Raw genomic sequence first — 24,600 nt, 5'->3', positions numbered from 1 at the left:
CGAAGACAGTGGTAGACAGAGATCCTTCTCAGTCTACGCCTTTATGCGAGTTGTGCGGCACTATCACATTACGTTAACGTGGCAGTTCGCACGTTTCTGATCGCCCAACAATAGTATCTATGATACTTATGGCAACCCGGTATACTGCGATTCAACGAGTTTTGATTTTTGTTATTTTTATCGACTGTTAAAGGACGTGCGTAATTCAGTCCGAAGTCAATATTAGTAATGTGGTGCTAAGGCCTTGAATGAGTACTGTATAGACAGACAATCATGCGCCCGAGGGTAGACTAATAATAGGTTTATTAGGAACTGTTCATAATAACTTAAATAAAGGGATTACCGGGATGTCTTATTTCATGACATGAACAATTGAGCATGTTGTCTCTTTTTTTTCCTTACTTATTCGGTACAATATTTTGCCACCTATTAAATTATACATGTTTTAACAATATTTTTTGATCACTATAAATGTAATAACTTAAAAATTCTAATACCAAAAGTCAGTACCGCTGTTTTTATTCCATACCTACCTATATACTTACTGGGTACATGTCATGATGGCATGATTGATTCCAGCCACAGCCGAAGGGATACCATTCCTTTCAATGGCATAGAATATTTATCAATAATATTTAAATTCAATTTTTAATACAAAATCAAAATTCTCCTATCTCTGAATAATGTTCTTGTCATTGATATGTTACCCACCTAAACATCACCTAAACCTATAAAGCTTTGCTTGTTAATCAGAATAAAACAATATTTTATATAGAATCAATTAATTTCTATTCTTAATTCTTATTCGTTATTCATTTATTTACGACACATTGAGTACCTAGTGTTTCCAAACGAGTATTATACAACCATATTGAAAAGTACCGATTGAGCCAATTGTTACTATGTACCAACAAGCGTTTTTGTTTTGTCAGAGCTACCGCTGCGCACTTGTTCGACTACAAATACCTACTTGGTATAACAAAACAAGTGGACATCAAAACAAACATTTTCACTTTTTATTCGCACATCACCGCCGTGTCCGCTGCCAGTACGGGTTTGCACACTTCGGAGTTAACTTCGTTCTCGTGGTTACTATCGAAGTATTAGTATAAATTGTTAGCTTATACATTACAGCTCAGTGGTGCGTAGTTTGATGAGTTATAAATAAAAAAGGAAATCGAACGCTCCGAAGACATGATATTTCCCGTCGACTTGGTACGTTGTTTCATTGTTCATTGTAGCATTTGTAGTAGCTCAATAAGAATTTGTTACTGGATTCATTGAGTTCTGGTTCTTTCTACTAAGTACTACGTAAACATAATATATTTAGCTTCTACTGCGTGTTCATTTTATAATCGAATGTCGAAAGTACATCTGATAAACTCACTACTTGGATACATAAACAATATAATTATGATACATAAAGTAGTTGTTTAAATAAATAGTTGTCGATGTTGCCGTTGGTTTTGGGCTGATACACACGTACTCGCTGACCCTGACTCTTAAATTGATTGAAACTTAGTGCGACAAAGTATGTAAGTAGGTACCTCTACACTACACTACCTACGTGTGTACCTATAGAAGGGACAATAAAATAGGTACGGTGTGTGACTGTGATAACACTTAGAACGTAAGTACCTACATTGCAAACCTATGTATATGTACCTAATACCTAACTATACTGTATGCTATCTAGACTCTAGTCCATCCACTTACCTCTCTATCCTATCGATGATGATGAGCGAATAAAGTATAATAAACGGCTGTATTGCTGTAATATATATTATACTTACAAGAAAGCATAGTTACATACCTAGCACTTGTTACGATACTTATGCATGGCGCGGAGTACCTTTTTTTTCGGAGAAACGGTCAGCCGCACTCCCTGAGGAGCGGCTCAAACAAAACGCATGTAAGTAATGGGGCTCATACAGCTGCCGCGGGCCGCGACAGTTATTGTAATGCGCCGTTTGTCCGGTTATCCAGGGCGTGCATATAAGTACTCGCTGCATTCTCTTATCAATAGAACCCGAGATGATATTCTAGAAAGCAGATATTCAGACTTGTAGCAAAACCAGCCGGTTGTCAACTTACATACAAACTTGAGAGCTTTCTCTAACGCGGCATTCTGGTCTTAGGTCGTCGCAGTCGCGGTGACCTACAATTCCTACAAACTTGACATTTTGTATGTTAGGCAGGTGAATTTTGATCAGGTTGTCGTAAAGAATAAATTAGAAATGGTAGACCATACTGTGGCGCGCCGTAATAATTTCTAATCGACTGACTGACTACATAAATATGCCAGATGCTAAAGGCTATTTGACAAAATTCCAAAAATTGTTTCACATTATTTAATAATGTCTACAGAACCTAACAGAAATCTGACAATAGGCCGTAAATATTCGAATTCACATTGATAATATAATTAAAATATTCGCAAAAACGTATCTCTATGCAAGATGGCGCCGCATAGGCAGGTGACGTCACATAATATTTATCAACAAACAAACCAACATCAAGTTTACATGTCGCCAAATGTTCTGCGATTTGAAATCAAATAATAATTAGCTTTTGCACGATATTTAAGTACAACTTAAATTTGAGTAACCTTTTAGTATTCGGGGGTTAAACTTCCAACCAGTCCTGACTAATAACTGACTGCCTCGTTGGTCGAGTGCTCGCAAGTGCGACTGCAGGACAAGAGGTCTCGGGTTCGATTCCTGGGTCGGGCAAAGTACTACACTTTGATCTTAGCCAAAAGGCCGAGTACTTGGAGTTTTTTCGGTTTTCTGAAAAATTCTCAGTAGTTGCACGGGGTCTGGAATTGTGCCCAGTATATGGCAATAGGCTCACCCCCTATTACCTGGGAATTATAACACAAACATCCTGTACCACGGCAATGCAAGCTCACACACTGCTCGTCCATCGATTGAGTATTTGACGCAGGAACGTCATCCTCCATATAGTGTTGACAATATCTTCACATTTCCTAAAATAAAAGGTTCCGGTCGGGTGAAGTTTAGAATGGAATTAATGTTATAATAACTGGTTTGAAAAATGGAAAAGTGTATTAAGCTAGGTGGAGATTTTTTTTTTTTTTTTTTATTGTTAAATGGGACGACGTTTGGCCGCTATCTCACCTGATGGTAAGTGATGATGTGGCCTACGATGGAGCACGTCTGCCCATTAGCAACCTATTCACTCGGGCTTTGAAGACACCCAGGTTATACCCATCAGGAAACACAGACTCCGGCAAGGAGTTCCACTCCCTAGCAGTTCGCACAAGGAAGCTTGAAGCGAAGCGCTTCGTGCGTGTGGGTGGGATATCCACCATGAATCGGTGACGCCTCGCCGATTGTCTTGTGGTTCGATGATGGAAAGGACTAGGAGGAATCAAGTTGTGCAATTCCCCCGCACACTCTCCGAAATGTATCCGGTAAAAAACGGAAAGGCTTGCGACCTTGCGCCTGTGTTCAAGGCTTTGAAGCCGGGCCTCCACAAGCGCATCATCGTTGATGAGCTTCTTGGCACGCCTTTCAATGTGTTCGAGCGCATCCAGCTGGCATTTAGCCGAGCCGTCCCAAAGGTGAGAACAGTACTCCATACATGACCGAACCTGCGCTTGGTACAGGCTCAGCAGTTGTTCTGGTGTGAAGTACCGTCTCACCTTCGAGAGGATACCCAATTTCCTACCAGCCAGATGCGCCTTCGACCCTATATATGAGCCGAAGTTTAGCGTTGGCGATAGAGTTACGCCAAGAAGCTCTAGATGATCCGATACTGGAACAGATACATTTCGGAAAGTAGGAGCCAACGGAAATTGACTCCGTTTGGCGGAGAATAGACACGCCTGGGTTTTGGTAGCGTTGAACTTGACCAAGTTGGCGTCACCCCAATCGGAGACCGCCTTCAAGGACGAGTTCAACCGTTCGACCATGGATTCTCTTAGAGACTGGATCTGTGTTCCGCTAGTCCGCGCATCGGACACATACCTTTCAACAACTGTGCTGTCATCTGCATACCCAAAGATACCGGGCTTAAGCAGGTCGTTGATGTGCAGCAAAAAGAGCGTTGCTGAAAGTACTGACCCCTGAGGAACTCCGGCGTTGATGCCAAATTGGTCAGACGAGCAGCCATCGATGACTACTCGAATTGACCGATCCCTCAGGAAGTCTGCAATCCATTTGCACAGATCAGCGGGAAGTCCATATGCAGGAAGCTTGCCGATAAGGCTGTCGTGCCACACCCTATCAAAGGCCTTTGATATATCGAGCGAGACCGCTAATGCCTCCCCTAGAATACTTTGGAAAACAATAAAAAGTACTATCAGGCTCTAGTTGTGTGTTTTTCATCAAACGATAAGACTTAAAGGCATTCCTCGTAGGTAGGTATGTAATGTACGTTATCTCTAGAAGGACAATGTACCTTACAATGTCAATGTTACAAGGTCGCCCTTGACTCGATCGTCCTACGTCGTCGTTACAAATTCAAATTCAATCTGAATATACGTGGTGGCGTGTGCAGGTGCAGCGGCTGGGGGTGGGGGGGCGGCTCGTGCCGTTCTTCAAGTGCGTGTGCGTGTACTTCGTGGCGCGGGGCGCGGGCGACGGCGCGCCGTCCCCGGGCGCGGCCGCCGCCAAGTGCGCGCCCGTGCTGGCGCTGCTGCTGGTCGTACTGCTGCACCACGCCGCGCTGCCCTACCACAAGTACACCGCCCACTCTAATTCCTTTAACAATGTACACTTTATTCTACCTAAACAACCCAAAATATAGGGTGACTGGTAATTAGCGAAGGATATTTAAACACGTTATTGTCTTATTGTACTCATGATTACAAACAACTTTCCCAAAGATACTTTTTTTTTATATAAAATAAAAGTTCAAAATTAAATGTTCAATAAAAGTTCAATGAGGTTTTAAAGTTACACCACATTTTCGCAAGTATCGAACAATTACTACTTTGATACATCTTTTAGCATATCCCAGTAAAAAAATATCATTGCTAAGTTTCGAACCCGCGTCCTCATGCACGAGAATCGGGAGCCTTACCTCCAGGCGACCACATTTTACGTGGTTTCACACAGAGATACACGGGATGTGTAGCTAGTAGCTACCAGTAAAGCCGGCGGCGTGTGCAGGGGCGGGTACCCGCGCTGCGTGGCGGCCGGGCTGGCGCTGTCGGCGCTGGGCGACGCGCTGCTGGTGTGGCCGCAGCACTTCGTGGCCGGCATGCTGGCCTTCGCGGCCGCGCACGTGGCCTACCTGGCGGCCTTCCGCGGCGGCCGGCGCGCCGCGTGGCTGGGCGCCGCGCTGTACTGCGGCGCCGCCGCGTACGTGCGCGCGCTGGCGCCGCCGGCCGGGCTGCGCGCGCTGGTGCCGCTGTACGCGCTGCTGCTGGCCAGCATGGCGTGGCGCGGCGCGGCGCGGGGCGGCGCGGCGGCGGCGGGCGCGCTGCTGTTCCTGCTGTCGGACGCCATCCTGGGCTACCACATGTTCGGCGCCGCGGTGCCGCACGCGCAGGTGGCCGTCATGTCCACGTACTACTTGGGCCAGCTCGGCATCGCGCTCAGCGCGCTGCAGGAGCGGCCGGGGCCCTGACTGTGCTCTGCGCGCAACGCGTCACTCACGTAGTGCCTCGATATTTTAATGGCCGTAGTTAGATATAGGTTTATTTTTGATGAGCGTTTACTTGGGTGAGATGTGCCCGCACAAACATTCGACATGCACCTGTTGAATGCGACCAGTCTGTGATATATTTACATTGCGATGAAATATGGTCTTCTTGTAAAATGAGGACTGTTAATCATTAAGTTCCTGTTACCTTGTGTTCTTTTAAATATATATGCAGTCAGATGCATGAGCTTCCGGAGTAGTAGCGACGTGAGAGAAGGCAGCCACAGTCACTGTGTGCCAATGTGTAAGTAGGTAATGCCGTGGTCTGGCCGGGAATAACGAATATAATATCTCTAAAACCCCTCCTTTGCAATCAGAAAACTGGGTCCAACAGCAGTCACTACTACTGTTTGGTACTACAAAGTACCGTACTGTAGAGCTTTGTGCTGCCTACAAAACAGATGCGGTCTCACGCCATATCTGTGTAGCTCGTCGTTGTTCTCAATGTTCTCGAGTCTCCTTTTATCATGTTCATGTACCTACCTAGCGGCAATGTAAATATGTATATAGGTATAGATAGGTACGGTACTTCACTGTTCTGTTATTTCTAATACTTAGTCAATCCAATATTGCAATTAAATAGTCTTCCTGTAGCAAGAGCAAGTGTCACGTTTGTTAGTGTCAGTATGTAGGTGGTGGTGTGTCGTCCAGTCCTATTGTAGATCACTCGTAAGTACCTGGGTATGTGAGAAGGATTAGGCATTAATGGACCGGACATGAAGAAACCGTTACAGGAGCGCTTCTTTGGAAACAAGGTGCGAGCCTCTAACGGTTAGGTCATGCCGGACCTAATGTATTTTTTTGACATACTCAAGTGGACTCAGACTGAACTTGATGCTTGGATAGGCGAGTCGGGACACTGCTGACTGCAAATCACATGCATCACGCTCGTTCGTCGGTCATGAGGTTGTTCATCCCACGGAAGTGTGGCGGTCAATGTTTATTACATGCCTTAAAAATGCGTAAGACCCTTCACAACGGTGAGGTGTACAACCTCAGGGAATATTTCCTAAAAGTGAACGACGGTATGCATCGAGAACTAGCAGCGGCGGACAAAGGATTGGCTCCATTATCCTTGGCATAAGAGAACATACCTATTATTTCTGTGGTCGTTTGGCTAATAGCGAATACTTGCAGGGACATAATCAGCTAGCCAAGATTATCCATCAGCTAGGGCAAGTGACCCGGTTGTGGCCACCGACCCCTTTGTGGCCATTTGGACCTTCAAATATTTATAACTAAGGCATGGACAAATTAATTACTCTGTTATGTACAGTATTTAAAATATTGAATATTGGAGACACTGATACCGTTGGCAGCTTTGATGTGTCAAACTTCACTTCGATGCAACAAGTCATTCTTTTTAGTTGAGGGTAAATTGTTAAGATCTTAACAAAAAGGCTAAGGCGAGCGGGTGAGGATTTGGTTTTTATTTTTAAATCTTTGCTTATTGTGGATGTTTAAGTTAATACTACATGAAGAATATATTGTCTAAGTGAAAATAAAGTTATTTTGTCGCCATATGTTTCTGAAGTGCGGTTATTAGAAGGTGGCAACTATCAGACAAAATTATGAATATCTTTGGACTGGCTGGCCAAAACTAATGTACTAGACACCCGACTTCTTCCCTTTATTTTATCGCTTTTTTTCCTTGGCTTTAATATCAATAAATATATTTTTCATTTTCAGGTGCAATAAATTGCCTTCACACAAAGGTGAGGTGTTTACTAGCTTTTACCAACATCATATAAATTTTGATCTCCTTATTTGTAAGTTAAATTCAAGTGAAGTAATAATATTTCATATTTTCCAAACTAAATAAAAACCATTGTTTGTAAAATGTCCATTTTAATTTATAAATTTTGATTACTTTTATTGTATTTTTTGATGGCCAGAACCACATGACCGTTGCCACAAATGGCACGAATCTGGCCAAAAATGGCACAAACTCCCTTTTTTTTTTTCTTTCTTATACAGTTATTTTTCTATTGGGTTCTTTAAAAAAAGGGTTTTCTTAGGCAAGGTTAATACATGTTAAATGACTTTTTACAAGAAATATGTTCGTGATAACTAAAACTATAAGTTAAGAAAGCCTCAAAGTCGACAGTTCTTAAAGTGGCCACAACCGGGTCATTTACGCTACTTGCTTTGCACTATCGATATGTTGAGTCTGAGGTACTTGTAGTGAGGTAGACTACAAGTATGTGCCCGACCCAGTTCTAGGAAACGGCAATATCACGTTGTACTGGGACTGGTGTATCATCACTGACAGGACTAGTGCAGCTTGTAAACCTGATATAGCTGGTGGTGGTGGTGATAGACCGACAAGTACTGTGTACAATTGTACATGTGGAATGTGAATTCGGCTATCATTGTGCTAGTCGTGTCCGCCAATGGGTTGATCCCTATAAGTATCGACATCCATCTTAGGAAGCTGGCGTTAGGCGGGTGGATCAAGGGGATAGGGACAAAGATACAGAAGGCAGTTCTCCTGGAAACTGCACGCATTGTGAGGAGGTTTCTATATCTGGAGGCCTAACCACAGGTAGCTATAAAATATTATTTTATTTTAAATTCTATATTAATATCTGTGTGGGGGAGCCTTTTATTGTGGGTGCGTTTACAAACACATTATTTCACATGCTCTCTGACTCGCAACCAACTCGCAACCACAATTTGTGTATTGTTCCGCACGGGAGCCGAACCCACGACATGCTACGCAACAGCCAGATGCCACTGTGCCAACCGTGCAGTCGACATTGTCTCGACTCTCAACATGGCGCCAGAACATTCCTAACTACTCATAGCTGAAATATTTGTAATAATAATAAGTAGATAAGTGTAGGAAGGGTAAGTCGAGGAGAGATGGCCGACACGATAGGAATGAGGATGCAACTGATAGGGAGCGCTACCGTCTTTTACTTCATTTCGCGTTTCGAACGCGTTTGGCGGTTTGTCGGATATAGGCAGGTACAGAACAAACCGACCGTCCGACTCTACTTACCCTATAATGTATTGTAAATTGCGCATAGAAAGTTGTAATTATATTTGTTTGACAATAAATCTACTTATGTATAGTTGAAGTGAATGCGAATGTGTAAATAAGTAAGACGATAGGTTGTGCAGTAGTCACGACCAGCCACACATATCTCCGTAGTGCCGCACTACACACGCACTGCCCGCCTGCCCGACTACTTGATGCAACGTGTGTAGTGTGTACTCACTGTCTGTATGAATACGTGAAATTATGGTATCGGGTGAATAATACTAGTTTATTGAATAAGGCCAAAATATGTTTTTGTGTTTGCATAGATACCTACATGTACTTGGACACTGTAGCTCGTACTAGAACAATGAAATAAAACAATAACAATTGTTGTATTCTTTTTATTGTCTACCTATAATTCACATTCAGGTCCATACATAATTACATACATACATACTTGCTGAAGTGTGTATAGTATATACATACATACATATTCAGTAGTAGCATCTTCCTACCACTATTCCACTCTTTAGTCGTGTAGTTTATCTATAGTAGGTACTTACTACTTGTGGTGTATTCTATCTAGAGTACCTGCATCACCACTGACATTTGTCATAACATTACGTCGATAATAAAAACGCGCGGGTGCTTCCCCTATACTTGTTATACTCTTTGGGTTCTTCGTTGGGCCAGTCAAAGAGTATAATAAGTATGGACCGGTCGACAACCGACCGGCACGCCGCACGCAGAGCGATAGTGCAGCGGGATGCCTATCACACTGTTTACCTGACAAAATTAGCATTTAAAATAAATGCCGAAATTATTTTGAAAACCTCTAAAAACGGACAACTGACACGTGCGTGACACGCTATGGTAACCAGCTTGAAATTATAATGGCGGCCTCTGTATATTATTCTTTGGAAAAATCGTCTATTTAAATGCATTTCTATTATATAAAGATAAATATGCTTATATCCTTTATGTAAGTTTTTATGAGTAACTAGGTAATGAGCAGTACCTAGACTGACACACGTCAGAGTTGACCTCTTAGATTGTGCCGACTGTATACAATATGTTCCAACGGTTGATGCAGATTTTGCACGTACCAATACAAAATTAAGAAGTTATGTAACAAAATATTCATAGTCAGTGGATAAATCGAATTGTTTACTTGTATCTTTCTAGATACATTATCCAAGAATATGTTTGACTGATTAAATGGAAAGAGACGTCAGTTTTTGTAAAAATATTTATTATATTCTTAGATAAACTTAATATATGTATAACTTAACAACAACGTGTACATAGTGGATTGAGTTGTGAGAACACGTGACGTGTGTGTGGGAGTCACTCGCGGCGCAGGTTGTCGAGGCGCGCCTGCAGCTCGGCGTCCGCGTCCGTGACGCCGGCGCCGCCGCCGCCGCCGGACCCGCCCGCCACCGCCACCGCCGGCGCCGCCGGATTTTTCGCTGCAATAACATGGAAACATAATTACTTACTGGACCTATTAACTATGTTAGCATTTAGCGACCATATGACGTAATTGTTGTATAAACTGTGCCCAAAGGCGGGTCTATAAATTAAACATTTTCAGGATTTCTATAGACGCAGTACGTACTCGTAGGATACTAGGTACTGACCTGCGACGGAGAGCGAGCCGGTGGCCTGCGGCAGCCCCGACAGCGTGTCGTTGAGCTGCAGGCCCAGCTCGTCCAGGATCTGCGACACCACCTGGTCGCTGCAACCACATTACTGACCATTATTACCGTTACCGCTATCGAGACATCGTCCACTCTTCATCCATTTTCGGGTTAGGAGGCTGGCAGGTGGCTGGAGGCAGTCCGTCGGCCGCCTGCAGCCACCTGTGGCCCCACCGCGTGCAACAAGGACTGACCTCTCCTCCTCGTCGTCGTCGGCCGCCATGGCCTCGTCGATGGAGTCGCTCATCATCTCCTCCTTCATGTCCATTATCTCCGACTGCTTCTCGAACTCCTGCAACGAGACCCGACCCGTGAGGCGCGCCAGTGACGGAGCCAGCGTAGACGGCAGTGAGACGGTACCTGCAGGATCTTCTGTATCTGCGGCATGTTGAGCTGGCGGTTCATGGTGGCCATGGCGCGCGTGACGCCGCGCATGGCCTGCGCCATCGTGTTCTGCGACTTGAGGGTCTGGATCTTGAGCGACACGGCCTGGATGTTGGCCTTCATCAACATGAACTTGCGCACGTAGCGCCGCGTGCGCACCAGGTCCTTCGCCATTATCTTCACTGCATCCTGCTCAACACGTTAATGCTTACGAATACATCAGCAGCAACATTTTGTTTACGAATTGATAAAATCATAACAAATTCGGAAAATACCGGGTGCTCAATGTTTATGCATTGGTAAATAAAATATTCCAATATACATTTAAGGTGCACCTCACTGCGGGACTCACCATCTGGCCCTCCTTGGCCAATTTCTTGATATCATTGATGACCTTCTTCTCCTGTTGCTCCATCTTCATTCGCTCCCTGTCCAGGTCTCGCATCGCCTTGTTGAGTGCGCGTTGATTCTTGCGCAGCATTTCTTCGGGAGTCATCCGATGTCCGAATAACCACTCCATTGTGTCGGATGTGTTACTGACTCTACAATTACAGACATTCAAATGAGTATAGTGTGTAATTTATTATATTGACTAGTACCTGCTGACCCAGCCTTGCTGCATGATCATGACACTGCCATGCATGTATTTAGTGCACAATGTTCTCGAATATTTAAATGGTTTTATTTGGCTTGGCCTAATTGTGTGGGTTTTAGAAATTGGCATTTCAAAGTCAAAGTCAAAGTCAAAGCATTTATTTCAATTAATCCTAAATAAGGCACTTTTGAAACGTCAAATTGAATTGTCCGTCAGTCTGTCTGTCAGTGAAGCTAGGCGCTCGTTCCAAAGTGTAGATTCGAATGGAGAAGAACGAGCAAGAAACTCCATCGTTACTCTTTTAAAAAAGAAGTTTTTTACAATTTCTAATACACTATTTATCTATTGTATATATATGTAGGAACAATGTAACTACAATACGTCAAAACTAACGGGACAATAAAACCAATTTGTAAAGAAAATAAAATAGCGGGTTATTTTAAACATAGTGCCCACCAAGGCTCGGAACCGGTTTAAAAAATACCGGTTAATACCGGTTTATATCGGTTTTCCTCCGAACTTTTCTTAAGAACGTGAACATTAAAGAACTTTATTTTAACCTAAATTAACCGGTTTATTCGACGAGGGGCATGTCGGTACACGCGTTGAAATATTATTATTGAAATAAGCTGAACAGCGCGCGGCGTTTCTTTGATGTGCGTCGTATTAACCGGTTTTTATTGCTCTAAACCGGTTAATTCGAAAAAACCTTTATGAAAATACTGTTCCAAATACCGGTTTAAAAAAACCGGTTTCGCGAACGAAACCCAATGTAAAGGTTTTGCGTACAAGTACATAATAACGGTTTGAAAATTTAACCCTTACATTATTGAATTATAAAAATATATATACTACGGTATCCGAGCCTTGGTGCCCACATATGTACACTTACAATTTTGAAATGATGCTTCTATACAAATAATAATAATATATAATTTAATCTTTCACATAAAAAAATATCTGCTTGATGCCACAGGATCCCTAGACTGCATTGGAATAAATTAATACTTTAAGTTAACGTGTAACTAGTGATCGTATTTGAGCATTGTCTAGTGTGAGCGAGTGTCCAGTGGAGCCGGACCAACATGCTGCCACGCATTTTTATCCTCAATATAATCTGACAGTTTATAATATGCCTGTTTACACAGTTCACGCTTTATAGTGGAGTGCCTGGAGCATTCAAAACCGTAAAACCTCGGATTAGAGTTACAGTGAATGAATTAATATGATCGATGTGGGATATTGTTTTTTAAACTATAAATTGCAATGTTTACCCAAAATTTTTTTGTGCACTCCATTTTTTTATTGTTTAAACAAATTATTATAAAAAATTAATGTTTGACCATATATTTTCACTTTAAACAGTTTTTTTATTTATATGTTAAATCTTACCTGAGTAGACATATAGGAACATTTTTTAAAGATACCTGTGTATAAAAATAGCAGTATGTCGAACAGGTAGAAAAACGTGGAGGGGAGAGCGGAGCGACAGCTGCTATGTACAATGGAACTTCTTGGCCAGTTTAATTATAAATGAAACGCACTTTATTGTGTACATTGAAAAAAATACGGTAATTAATTATGACTAATGAAAAGAAAAAAAAATATTTGTACAAAATCTGTTTATTTAAATATATTACATGGTTGTCTACATCAAATATTTTCTTCTACTTCATCTATCTGTATAATAGGTGAAGTATTGGAACAACTATTTCCGCTGCACTGTAAACATGATACACTGCAGTATAAACTACACTCGCGACAAATCGACTCAACCTACATGTGCGCATTCGAAGATGTTTTCTTAAAAATATACTGAATTGCTTTTAAAAACCGATATACCATTAGAAAGCTTACAACTTCAGCTTTATATTGGTACCATTATTATAAAAATTGTATCAGTACTTTTTAAAATATTTAACTTAATTCAGCGGACTAAAGTATTTGCTCACTACGACTCCAAGAAGTTATAACAAACTACCCCTATAAAACCTCCACATTAAGGTTAACTTTATCTGTGGCTTATCGAAAGTTGATCGTACACATCTCCGCAAAACGCTTCATTTTATTTCCAAAAATTTTGGATACGACACCAGAAGAAGCCGCTCAAGTCGTTGCTCTACTGGAACAAGGACTAAGTCAGCGAAGAGTTGCTGCTCATCTGAGTTTGAGCCAATCTGCAGTATCAAGAGGGTACAGGTAGTATCAAGATACTAGTGCCTTCAATCGAAGACCAAGAATAAGCCGCCACCGGTCCACCTCGGAGAGAGACGACCGTTTTATTATTTCAACTTCACTACGAAATCGTCACTTAACCGGTGTCGATGTTCAACAGGAACTCAGAAGAGTTCGAAGAGTGGCTGTCAGCGAGTGGACAGTACGGAGATGGTTGAAGGAAGCCAACCTCACCCCTAAACGGCCTACCACAGGCCCGAAATTGACGACCCGCCATCGGCAAGCGCACATTCAATTTGCCCGAGAACACCTGGCCAGTTCGCCCGGCGTTCCGTACGACTACCGTGCAGACACATTCTGCATTCGGCAGTTAATAAGACTGGTCCATTGTTCTATGCTCCAATCGAGGTGTTCTCGGGCAAATTGAATGCGCGCTTGCCGATGGCGGGTCGTCAATTTCGGGCCTGTGGTAGGCCGTTTAGGGGTGAGGTTGGCTTCCTTCAACCATCTCCGTACTGTCCACTCGCTGACAGCCACTCTTCGAACTCTTCTGAGTTCCTGTTGAACATCGACACCGGTTAAGTGACGATTTCGTAGTGAAGTTGAAATAATAAAACGGTCGTCTCTCTCCGAGGTGGACCGGTGGCGGCTTATTCTTGGTCTTCGATTGAAGGCACTAGTATCTTGATACTATCTGTACCCTCTTGATACTGCAGATTGGCTCAAACTCAGATGAGCAGCAACTCTTCGCTGACTTAGTCCTTGTTCCAGTAGAGCAACGACTTGAGCGGCTTCTTCTGGTGTCGTATCCAAAATTTTTGGAAATAAAATGAAGCGTTTTTGCGGAGATGTGTACGATCAACTTTCGATAAGCCACAGATAAAGTTAACCTTAATGTGGAGGTTTTATAGGGGTAGTTTGTGTTATAACTTGTTGGAGTCGTAGTGAGCAAATACTCTAGTCCGCTGAATTAAGTTAAATATTTTATAAAGTACTGATACAATTTTTATAATAATGGTACCAATATAAAGCTGAAGTTGTAAGCTTTCTAATGGTATATTGGTTTTTAAAAGCAATTCAGTATATTTTTAAGAAAACATTTTCGAATGCGCACATGTAGGTTGAGTCGATTTGGTTGCTCGCGCGAGTGTAGTTTATACTGCAGTGTATCATGTTTACAGTGCAGCGGAAATAGTTGTTCCAATACTTCACCTATTATACAGATAGATGAAGTAGAAGAAAATATTTGATGTAGACGCCATTTAAATAAACAGATAATGTACAAATATTTTTTTTTTCATTAGTCATAATTAATTACCGTATTTTTTTCAATGTACACAATAAAGTGCGTTTCATTTATAATTAAACTGGCCAAGAAGTTCCATTGTACATAGCAGCTGTCGCTCCGCTCTCCCCTCCACGTTTTTCTACCTGTTCGAGATACTGCTATTTTTATACACAGGTATCTTTGAAAAATGTTTCTATATGTCTACTCAGGTAAGATTTAACATATAAATAAAAAAAATACTGTTTAAAGTGAAAATATATGGTCAAACATTAATTTTTTATAATAATTTGTTTAAACAATAAAAAAATGGAGTGCACAAAAAAAATTTGGGTAAACATTGCAATTTATAGTTTAAAAAACAATATCCCACATCGATCATATTAATTCATTCACTGTAACTCTAATCCGAGGTGAAAACCCCCAGGCGCTCCACTATTATACAAGATTTAAATTTTTTCTCGTTCAGATTCAGTATGGTAGTTGGTAGTTTATTATAATATTTAACACAAAAACCCATGAAGGATTTCTGCACTTTGGACAATCGGAATTGCGGTATAGCCAACTTATTTTTACCTCTCGTATTAAAATTGTGTCTGTCGCTTCTTTTTTCAAACAATTGTTGATTTTTTCTTACGTACATAATATTTTCGTAATTAATTAAGAGTGTACCAAATATTTGATTGATCTAATGTTTGGTACACTGACCATGCTATACAATCCCATTAAAACCATTTACCATAAAAATAGTATTTTTATGTATTGTTTGTTACCTTACCTCATTTTATTAAGGAAATATTAAGCCTTTCATTGCCAACAAAAAACTGTTAAAAGCTATTCCTCCACTAGTGTCGGACAACATTGTCTGACATGGCGTTTAATGTGTTAAATGGAGAGGTGTACAAGAAAGGACTATGTTTTATGCAATATACCACTTGACATGTGTTTCACTTGCCATTAATTACATTAATCACCACACTTGCATAATGCGACTTGGCGATTTCAAACTTATTATTCGAAATTATACGTCCAGGTTTCATAACAATGTTTTCCTTTACCATTTGTCAGACTTGTCCGAAAAAATAAACTTAGAAAGTGCATATAAATCAGAAAATGTCACTTTGGTACCCGCTGGTGGTAGATCTTTTATTTATTTAATACTTGTTGTTATTCAAAGATCCAGAGAGCGGGAGAACTAATTTGCTAATGTGATATCTATGTACCTGGACCTAGACATGAATGCAATTAATTATTTGAGTTTGAAACCCAATGAGAGTTCATCAAACTGATTTTGGGACACTCTGTATGTCGATTGAGTCGTAAATACATATAACAATTTGGTTACGTACTTTATTCTAGCATTTACTGAACAATCTTCAGCCAGTCAAGCATCATAATAAGTAGATCTATGTCAATTTTCAAAACAATACATCAATATCAAACGTCAGGCCCATAGAAAGCTAGTCAGTAAGCCCTAGTATTATAATATCTAAGTAGACAGACAATTTACCTGATAAATGTGTAAATACAACGGAGGCCTAAAGATATTTGGAGTGATGATTCACCATCCCAGGTTAAGGTTAATCACTTGCTAAACTTATGAACATTTATACTATGTTTGAATTAATTAAATCAGAGTCAATTTACAAAATAACAAAGCTTTGGTTGAAATTTAATTATCAAATTAAATAGGGGAATTAAATGTATTTTCCACCCTAATATTATAAAGAGGAAAAGATTTTATGTTACTGTTTACTGACAAAAGTGACATTGTATGTTTGTCAGATTTGACATTATATTTTAATAATCTGACATTGTCAGCTTCAAAGATTGTCAAGTTTGGGCTGTTTGGATCATAGACGAAATCTAACTTATTTTTTTTTGTAACGTTGATGTGTCTGTGGCCTCCAACCCGTTTACTCCCAGGACCATAGAGCAACGCGGGCCTCGTACCGAGAACCTCCGTACGAGGCCCGCGTTGCTCTATGACCAGGACGGACAAGCGAAGATGTGGCCGATATATAAATAATTATATATCGTATCGGAGATATTATTTATAAATTATTTAACGTTTTCTGGTATCTAGCTAATAAATAAAAGATGTTTTTATAATAGTTTGTACGCTTAGTGTAATATATATTTGTTTGTAATTAATTCCAGTTTTCTATTGACCCAAAACAAACAACTTGCTATTTTTAAGTTCACTTCTCTTTTATATTTGGAATATATATGGCTGCAAGAGAGAAAATAAAACGTTTCTGATTTGTGACAAATTACAATTTGTGAAGTGAATGTCAATTGTCAACTGTCAAACTTTGCCGAAAATCGTCTCGCTGTCGTTTGTGTTTTTGAAAACAAATTAAATTATCTATTATAATTCCTTTTATTTTCTTTGCTCGTCAACTATCATAAATAAAATAAAGAGGTGAAGCAAGAAATAGTTACCTTTGTTTTCATAATGAGTGATAACGAGATTTCAGTTATGGAGGTGGATGAAATCCCGCCAAAAGTTTCAAAATCACAAGAATCCCAAGTGGCAACAACTAGTGGTTCTAAATCTACTTCACATTTGCCATGGATAGAGAAGTACCGGCCGATTGTATTCAGTGATATCGTGGGGAACGACGATACTGTGTCGAGATTAGCAGTGTTTGCCAAGTCGGGGAATGCTCCTAATATAATAATCGCAGGCCCGCCAGGTGTTGGCAAAACTACGACTATCTTATGTCTCGCACGCGCCTTGCTCGGCACCGCTTTCAAAGACGCAGTACTTGAGCTCAACGCATCCAACGACCGAGGCATCGATGTCGTGCGTAATAAGATCAAAATGTTCGCCCAACAAAAAGTAAGTTGCACTTATTTGATTATTAGAACGTTGTTACTGTCCATCCTACGACCCCACCGGGGAATTCCTACACCAATATTTTGTACAACTAGGTAGTGGCCCTCCCTGGCTTCGCTTGGTGTAATTTCCTTTGGGTGTCCAATGTTAATCAGTCAAAATAAACAATTTAGACTTTATAATGTCGAGTGGTCGCGCAAGCGTGACTGCCACGCAGTATATTCACTACAAACTAGCTTCCGCCGGCAAGTTAGCCCCTTTATGTTGTTGTCCATGCTGTGACAGTGTGAGGTGTCACACACTTCATGGTAGTGATATAAATTGCATTGTTTTGTTGTGTGAGTGAAGTTACCGATCCCAACGGTTATACTCTTTCATCTTCCTAATCCCCGATTCCCCCACAACCCTTAAATTCTTAACCACCAAAAGACCGGCAATGCACTTGTATGCTATCAACTAGGTACACAATTGCATGTTTCTCTGTTCTAAACGAACTTCAAAAGTAACAAAATATACCAATTAGGTAAGTAATGTTTAGTTCTTATTCCTCATACAGTACGAGTAAATTTTAAAATTTTTTAAATGTAATATAATATAATATATTTTGTTTAATTTCTGTAATGAAATAACTGCCTCGTTGGATGAGTGGTTGCAAGTGCGACTGCCGTACAAGGGGTCTTGGGTTCGATTCCCGAATCGGGCAAAGTATTGCTGGGCGTATATTCTACTGATCTCAATCCTGGATTGTAATACGTATTTCCAACTGAGTTGAAATTATTGTGAGCTTCGACTTTACGAAATTCTCAAAAGTTGCTCTATCGTGAGTTTTCTTTTATTATTTATCAGAGCAAAGTGGACACTATGAACAGTTGACACATTATAAATGGTTAAACAAAATATTGTAGGTTTGAATTACAACTTGCGTGAGATATACTAAATTAATTACATATATTATGTTTTTCAGCTTACTCACGTAACTATGTATTTGACGCGAGTCGAGTAGTTTCAAGCCATGCTGTCCGTGTCAGGACACGGCTACTGGGCTTACTCTAATTCAACGAAAAACTAAGTTTAGTCCGAAACTTCGCAGATTGCATACAAGGATTCTATTTATTGCGAATTTTCGTGAACAAAAATGAACGAATGAAATGAAGATAAATAAATAGGTTTTGATATGAAATTAAAAATAAAACGTTATTTTAAGTAATTCTATTAGTAAATCAATAAAACCTACACCCGTAGATTAAACGAAACTTCGCATTCGAGAACCGGAGTAGCCCTTCAGTTCTAGCGGCGACAGTCGCGCTGTAGCAGCGCGTTGTGTGTCGTGGAACGCTGCTTATAAATGTGATACTCTAGCATGGCTTGCTCGTCTAGCTCCTCGTCAAATAGTTACGTAAACGGAAAAACATGAAATGAATGATCGTAGGTGACGCTGCCAGCCGGACGGCACAAGATGGTGATCCTGGACGAGGCCGACAGCATGACGGACGGCGCGCAGCAAGCGCTGCGGCGCACCATGGAGCTGTACTCGCACACCACGCGGTTCGCGCTGGCCGCCAACAACTCGGAGAAGATCATCGAGCCCATCCAGTCGCGCTGCGCCGTGCTGCGCTACTCGCGGCTCACGGACGCGCAGATCATGGCCAAGGTCGGTGGCCGCGCTGGCTCTTGTTGCTGCACGATCGTGTCGCATGAAGTAACCGTAATCTTGTGTCCTAGGTGCTGGAGGTGTGTGAGAAAGAGCAACTGTCGTACACGGACGAGGGCGTGAACGCGGTGGTGTTCACCGCGCAGGGCGACCTGCGGTCGGCGCTGAACAACCTGCAGTCCACGGCGCAAGGCTTCGGCCACATCAGCGCGGAGCATGTGTTCAAGGTATGCGACGAGCCCCACCCCATGATGGTGCGCGCCATGCTAGAGGCGTGCCTGCGCCAGGACGTGCACGAGGCCTACAAGGTCGTGGCCAAGCTGTGCAAGCTGGGCTACGCGGCCGAGGACATCGTGAGCAACATCTTCCGCGTGTGCAAGACGCTGGACGCGGACGAGGCCACGCGGCTGGCGCTGGTCCGCGAGGTGGGGCTGACGCAGCTGCGCGTGGCGGACGGGCTGGGCTCGGCGCTGCAGCTGGCCGGCCTGCTGGCGCGCTGCTGCCGGGCCGCCGCCGCGCACTGACCCGCCCACCGCTGCTTACTTACATTTTCGCTGATTACTCAACTATTGGCCACTTTCATTCTTCTCACTAAAAAGGAGAGGCCAACCTATCCTTCACAGTACAAAAGAACTGAAGTTACGAAATATAATAATTCCACAGTTGTTATTTATGTATGTTGAAAACATGATGATGTGATAAATTTGTATAAATAAGTATTAAAGTTAGTAATTAAAAAGTAAGGTATATGAAACAATGTTTATTTTATTAATGAAAATACCTTATTGATATTATATTACATATTATATTATAATATAGAGTGGAAATGGTTTGGTCCCGAGGTCCGGCGAGTCACCGCGCGAGGATCTCGAGCAGCTTGTTGTGCTCCACCATGAGGCTCTGCAACAACCGCCACACGTTACTAGCGCGGCACTACTGCACCACTACTGCACCGCTACTGCACCGCGACACTACTTACTGCACCGCTACTGCGGCTCATCAATCTTAATTCGACCAGATAAGGCACGAAAGTTATGAAGTTTTATCGTATTCTGTAAGTATACGATAACTTTTAAAGTGTAATAGTGCCTATGTGGTGTGTATGTATATAAGTTACGCGTGACGAGTACGGTGCGGCGGTGTCGCGGCGCAGTGCAGGCGGTGCGGGCGGTCAGTGCAGCACACGCTGCTCGTGCACGGGCACGCCGGCGGTCAGTGCAGCACACGCTGCTCGTGCACGGGCACGCCGGCGGTCAGTGCAGCACACGCTGCTCGTGCACGGGCACGCCGGCGGTCAGTGCAGCACACGCTGCTCGTGCACGGGCACGCCGGCGGTCAGTGCAGCACACGCTGCTCGTGCACGGGCACGCCGGCGGTCAGTGCAGCACGGGCACGCCGGCGGTCAGTGCAGCACACGCTGCTCGTGCACGGGCACGCCGGCGGTCAGTGCAGCACACGCTGCTCGTGCACGGGCACGCCGGCGATCATCCGCTGGTGCTCCTCGCTCAGCGCCTGCACACACACTCCGTGACTAGCGTGGGGCCCGCGCCGCCCGGCCGGCGCCGCCCCGCGGTACGTACCTTGAAGTACTTGACGGTCTTGACGCGCAGCTCGAGCGTGGCGTCCTCGTCGCACACGAACAGCGCCTGCGCGTGCTGCTGGAAGGCCGACACGGTCCACATGTGGTTCACGCCCTCCTCCACCGCCTTGGCCAGCGCCAGCGACTTGTGCGCGCCCGTGATCAGTATCATCACCTGCGCCGCAACAGGAAACCGACACTTGTTACTGACTAAACACAAGTACACCAGAAGAAGTAACGTGATTAAAGCATATCCCATTACTTGGGAGACGTGCAACGCAACGAACTAATCCCTAGTCGCGCGCCAAACGTTACTTTGCAGTTACAAGACTTGCAAGATTCATGTTAACCGGACCGGAACGCCAGAAGGAAATATTTAAGAGCTTGTTAGGAATGGGTGTTTACATAATATACAACTCTGAATAAAGCTATAAAAAATTATGTAAATAATAAACCTCTTTAGCATCCATGACAGTCCCGACGCCGACAGTGAGTGCCTGGCGCGGCACTTTGCTGATATCATTGCCGAAGAAGCGCTTGTTGGCCTCGAGCGTGTCGTAGGCCAGCGTCTTGACGCGCGTCCGCGACACGAGCGAGGAGCCGGGCTCGTTGAACGCGATGTGTCCGTCCGGCCCGATGCCTGCACAAAGCGCACCGCTGTAATACTGTACCGCGGCCTGGACCAGGCAGCAGTCGGTAGCGTCGAGCTGTACCTCCGATGAAGAGGTGCACGCCGCCGGCGGCCGCGATGAGGTCCTCGAACCGCTTGCACTCGGCCACGAGGTCGGGCGCGTTCCCGTCCAGCACGTGCGCGTTGCTGGGCTCGATGTCCACGTGCTTGAAGAACTCGTTCCACATGTAGTAGTGATACGACTCCGGGTGGTCGCGCGGCAGACCTGCCGCAACACATTGTACTAGTAGGACTACTGCAGTTTATGGCTATGACCTTGTACGTATGACCATAACGCAGTAACTTTGGTCGAGATGGGTGACGTACTAACCGACGTACTCGTCCATGTTGAAGGTGGTGACGTACTTGAAGGAGATGCGCCCCTCCTTGTAGAAGTCGATGAGGCGGCGGTACATGCCGAGCGGCGTGCCCCCGGTGGGCAGCCCCAGCACGAAGTGTCGGCCGGGCCCGGGCGCGAACTGCGTGATGCGCTGCAGCACGAAGCGCGCCGCCCAGTCCGCCACCACGCTGGCGTCTTCCAATATAATCAAACGCATGGCTCTGTCGCGCTACGGCTGCTGAACTACTTCGCCACTCGTACGACTCTATGAAACATTCAATTACAGTTTTCATTAACACATTAACCAGACCCGTACGTGCGGCGCGTCGCGTTAAGCGTGCGCCTCAAAAAGCCATCAGACCACCACAGATGGGGCCTAGTAGGGCTGATACCTGAAGGGCTACTCCGGTTCTCGAATGCGAAGTTTCGTTTAATCTACGGGCGTAGGTTTTATTGATTTACTAATAGAATTACTTAAAATAAATTATTTTTAATTTCATATAAAACCCTATTTATTTTTCTTCATTTCATTCGTTCATTTTTGTTCACGAAAGTTCGCAATAAATAGAATCCTAGTATGCAATCTGCGAAGTTTCGGACGAAACTTTGTTTTTCCTTGAATTAGAGTAGGCCCCCCAGATCCGGACTACCTAGCGGGTTTACCGGAGATCCGGCTCGAAGGGCAGAAGTAGGGACGGGGTGGTTTTTAGTCAGTAAGATTCTGATAAGATTGGATGATTTCCACCCTCAAAAAAAAAAAAAAAATTGCATTCCAATTGAATGTCATGCGAGCTGGCGACACTGTAGCTACCTATACAAGAAACTTCTTCAGTACGTTATCAACTTCGATATCCTCGCTGCTATAGGTACTAATATTATAATTGCGTAAGTTTGTATGTTTGTTACTTCACGTCAATGCGGCTGAAGGAATCGAGATGAAATTTGAAACAAAAATTAGATTATGGTCTGGACTAATAAACATGTGCACATTGCATCCCACGGGAACGCGGGTGAAGCCGCTAGCAGAAGCTAGTTTTTCTATTGACAAAGTATCGACGTTTGACAGATGTGATTAGGTACATTTTGAATGGAATCTGCTGACATCTATTGACGGCACGGTTGGCGCGGCGGATGCCGTGCAATGAACTGTGGATTCGATACCCGAACGACCCAACTCTGCATGATCCATAAATTGTTGTTCTGGGTCTGGGTGTCGGGTGTATGTTTGTTATCGCACCCGCCCGACAGTTTTTTATTTTATCTATATCAAGTGCTTCTTTCACGCCTTATGGAGGGAATTTTTATTTTTTCTTTGTTTAAGTATTAAGTTATAGTAAGTTATACATAGTAAAACTTTAAACTAGGTATGCTTTTTGTTTCGTTACAATTATATAAAGCGCAAGATTTTGACTTTAGACAAGTTTTTAGCAAGAATCCGCAACTGTAGAGTCCGTTGATAACTAGGCGCGAGTATCATTGAACTGTAAGTAGGTGCGAGCCTCGCGCAGTCGCCCTCTAGCCGGCGAGTACCTACTGTTTACGATTGCTGTACAAACAAACAAAGTGCTGGTGATAAGGTGCCGTCGACCTAAATATTAATAAAAACAACAATCTGCCCAGTATAGACATATTAATACGTAATACGTAATATTGTGCAGATAGTACAATTATAAAATGGGTAGGTGGCGTTATCTCTGCACAGGATCGGCGTGTCGAGCACTCGTAGTTCGTCCATGACAATGGAATGCCGCCCTAATTTTATGATTGAGTTATTGACACCCCCGGGACATATCTAGGTAACTTGCGTTCAAAATATTACTAGGTAACTTACGTAGGTATGTACCTACATTAGGTCATTTATTTGCTGACGTTTTCCTTAACGACTCTACCACTTCTGTTTATATTCTTCGTATGTGTAGATAGATATAAGAGGATATGTTTGTACTTTGAATTAATAAATAATAAAAGTACGACCTAAGTAATAAGTTTATTCCCAACTAAGAAAACTAAATACTAATTTAATATGGGTACGTGTGTAGTTCATGTGGTGACGATTTCTGGGCAGTGGTGTAGCTTGATTGCAGGAACTACGTGGTGCCCGGCGACCTAGCTTGAAGTTATTTCTAAGTATTGTGTGAAAATGCCGATATTTTGTAGACAATTATATTAAGATCCTTTACATTTTCTTGTGCCGCAGTTATTAATGTGATGCATTTTATGGAACTTGTTAGGATGCCCGATAATGTTAGGTAATAAAAATTTGGCTTTTGCGAAAAGTCAACAACCTGAACGTCCGGCGGTCACTTACCTCTGGCACGTGAAGGTCAGTGAGGGCGCTGCGCGGCGTGCGGCCTGTCCGACTGTAGCCCGGTGTCGGGGATACTGCGCTGTGTACGAGCAGGAGGAGTGGCCAGCCAGCAGTCAGTCGGCTAACAATAACAAAACACAGCCGCTTTGTTTAGAACGCCACTTGCGAGTGATAACAGCGACTGATGACTGGCCGGCGCGACACTGACGTCTGTCTGACAGTCGGCACGCTCGCCGTACGAGCCTACGTCAGTGTCAAATTACTTTTTACGACAGCTGACAGTGACAGCGCACAGTGTTCTCTGCCGAAAAGCTATACTACATAACATTCAATAAAAATAATTTTCAGTAACCGATGTAGGCTCGACTCGTACGACTTTAACTTTCTCTTTTTGAAGGCGAGTATTATTTTA

The 24,600-nt window shown here is 43.1% G+C and overlaps 4 protein-coding genes across 10 annotated transcripts; 2 read left to right on the top strand and 2 right to left on the bottom strand.

Moving 5' to 3' along the window:
• The first annotated feature begins 907 nt into the window (after positions 1-907).
• On the top strand, positions 908-6,350 carry LOC118271261 (lysoplasmalogenase). Its single transcript, XM_035587270.2, has 3 exons — positions 908-1,215; positions 4,525-4,706; positions 5,139-6,350. The coding sequence occupies exons 1-3, from the start codon at positions 1,195-1,197 to the stop codon at positions 5,596-5,598; spliced, it is 663 nt and encodes a 220-aa protein (XP_035443163.1). The 5' UTR covers positions 908-1,194; the 3' UTR covers positions 5,599-6,350.
• Positions 6,351-9,894: 3,544 nt separating this feature from the next.
• On the bottom strand, positions 9,895-24,337 carry LOC118271260 (charged multivesicular body protein 2a). Of its 2 annotated transcripts, none has more exons than XM_035587269.2 (6): positions 24,189-24,337; positions 11,096-11,285; positions 10,720-10,932; positions 10,554-10,651; positions 10,300-10,397; positions 9,895-10,128 (listed from the first exon to the last, which is right to left on the bottom strand). In XM_035587269.2, the coding sequence occupies exons 2-6, from the start codon at positions 11,261-11,263 to the stop codon at positions 10,007-10,009; spliced, it is 699 nt and encodes a 232-aa protein (XP_035443162.1). In that variant the 5' UTR covers positions 11,264-11,285; positions 24,189-24,337; the 3' UTR covers positions 9,895-10,006. The 2 variants fall into 2 exon arrangements, with proteins under 2 accessions (XP_035443162.1, XP_035443161.1); XM_035587268.2 differs by lacking the exon at positions 24,189-24,337 and adding an exon at positions 16,309-16,588.
• On the top strand, positions 17,086-20,048 carry LOC118271258 (replication factor C subunit 2). Its single transcript, XM_035587264.2, has 3 exons — positions 17,086-17,643; positions 19,070-19,291; positions 19,363-20,048. Exons 1-3 carry the CDS (start codon positions 17,257-17,259, stop codon positions 19,813-19,815), a joined length of 1,062 nt encoding a protein of 353 aa, XP_035443157.1. The 5' UTR covers positions 17,086-17,256; the 3' UTR covers positions 19,816-20,048.
• On the bottom strand, positions 20,037-24,338 carry LOC118271259 (glucosamine-6-phosphate isomerase). 6 transcript variants are annotated; one of them, XM_050695779.1, is made up of 7 exons: positions 24,189-24,338; positions 21,872-22,145; positions 21,584-21,766; positions 21,326-21,510; positions 20,872-21,045; positions 20,747-20,803; positions 20,198-20,679 (listed from the first exon to the last, which is right to left on the bottom strand). In XM_050695779.1, the coding sequence occupies exons 2-7, from the start codon at positions 22,095-22,097 to the stop codon at positions 20,668-20,670; spliced, it is 837 nt and encodes a 278-aa protein (XP_050551736.1). In that variant the 5' UTR covers positions 22,098-22,145; positions 24,189-24,338; the 3' UTR covers positions 20,198-20,667. The 6 variants fall into 6 exon arrangements, with proteins under 6 accessions (XP_035443160.1, XP_050551736.1, XP_050551737.1 ...); XM_050695780.1 differs by having other exon boundaries at positions 20,199-20,666; positions 20,775-20,803; XM_050695781.1 differs by having other exon boundaries at positions 20,199-20,625; positions 20,775-20,803.
• Between the last annotated feature and the right edge of the window lie 262 nt (positions 24,339-24,600).

Source organism: Spodoptera frugiperda, chromosome 9 (genome assembly GCF_023101765.2).
Source record: "Spodoptera frugiperda isolate SF20-4 chromosome 9, AGI-APGP_CSIRO_Sfru_2.0, whole genome shotgun sequence".
NCBI classification, from domain to species: Eukaryota; Metazoa; Arthropoda; class Insecta; order Lepidoptera; family Noctuidae; genus Spodoptera; species Spodoptera frugiperda.
This window is presented reverse-complemented; position numbering and strand designations above follow the sequence as displayed.

Excerpts from the sequence above, each read along its gene's own strand:
- LOC118271261 (XM_035587270.2), top strand. The coding sequence starts at position 1,195 with ATGATATTTCCCGTCGACTTG. Across the intron at positions 1,216-4,524 it reads TGATATTTCCCGTCGACTTG|GTGCAGCGGCTGGGGGTGGG; the intron begins GTACGTTGTTTC and ends TGGCGTGTGCAG. Across the intron at positions 4,707-5,138 it reads GCCGCGCTGCCCTACCACAA|GGGCGGGTACCCGCGCTGCG; the intron begins GTACACCGCCCA and ends CGGCGTGTGCAG.
- LOC118271260 (XM_035587269.2), bottom strand. The coding sequence starts at position 11,263 with ATGGAGTGGTTATTCGGACATCGGATGACTCCCGAAGAAATGCTGCGC. Across the intron at positions 10,652-10,719 it reads AGATACAGAAGATCCTGCAG|GAGTTCGAGAAGCAGTCGGA; the intron begins GTACCGTCTCAC and ends GTCTCGTTGCAG. Across the intron at positions 10,398-10,553 it reads GACGACGACGAGGAGGAGAG|CGACCAGGTGGTGTCGCAGA; the intron begins GTCAGTCCTTGT and ends ATGTGGTTGCAG.
- LOC118271258 (XM_035587264.2), top strand. The coding sequence starts at position 17,257 with ATGAGTGATAACGAGATTTCAGTTATGGAGGTGGATGAAATCCCGCCA. Across the intron at positions 17,644-19,069 it reads AAATGTTCGCCCAACAAAAA|GTGACGCTGCCAGCCGGACG; the intron begins GTAAGTTGCACT and ends GAATGATCGTAG. Across the intron at positions 19,292-19,362 it reads ACGCGCAGATCATGGCCAAG|GTGCTGGAGGTGTGTGAGAA; the intron begins GTCGGTGGCCGC and ends CTTGTGTCCTAG.
- LOC118271259 (XM_050695779.1), bottom strand. The coding sequence starts at position 22,097 with ATGCGTTTGATTATATTGGAAGACGCCAGCGTGGTGGCGGACTGGGCG. Across the intron at positions 21,767-21,871 it reads CAACATGGACGAGTACGTCG|GTCTGCCGCGCGACCACCCG; the intron begins GTTAGTACGTCA and ends GTGTTGCGGCAG. Across the intron at positions 20,804-20,871 it reads AGACCGTCAAGTACTTCAAG|GCGCTGAGCGAGGAGCACCA; the intron begins GTACGTACCGCG and ends GTGTGTGTGCAG.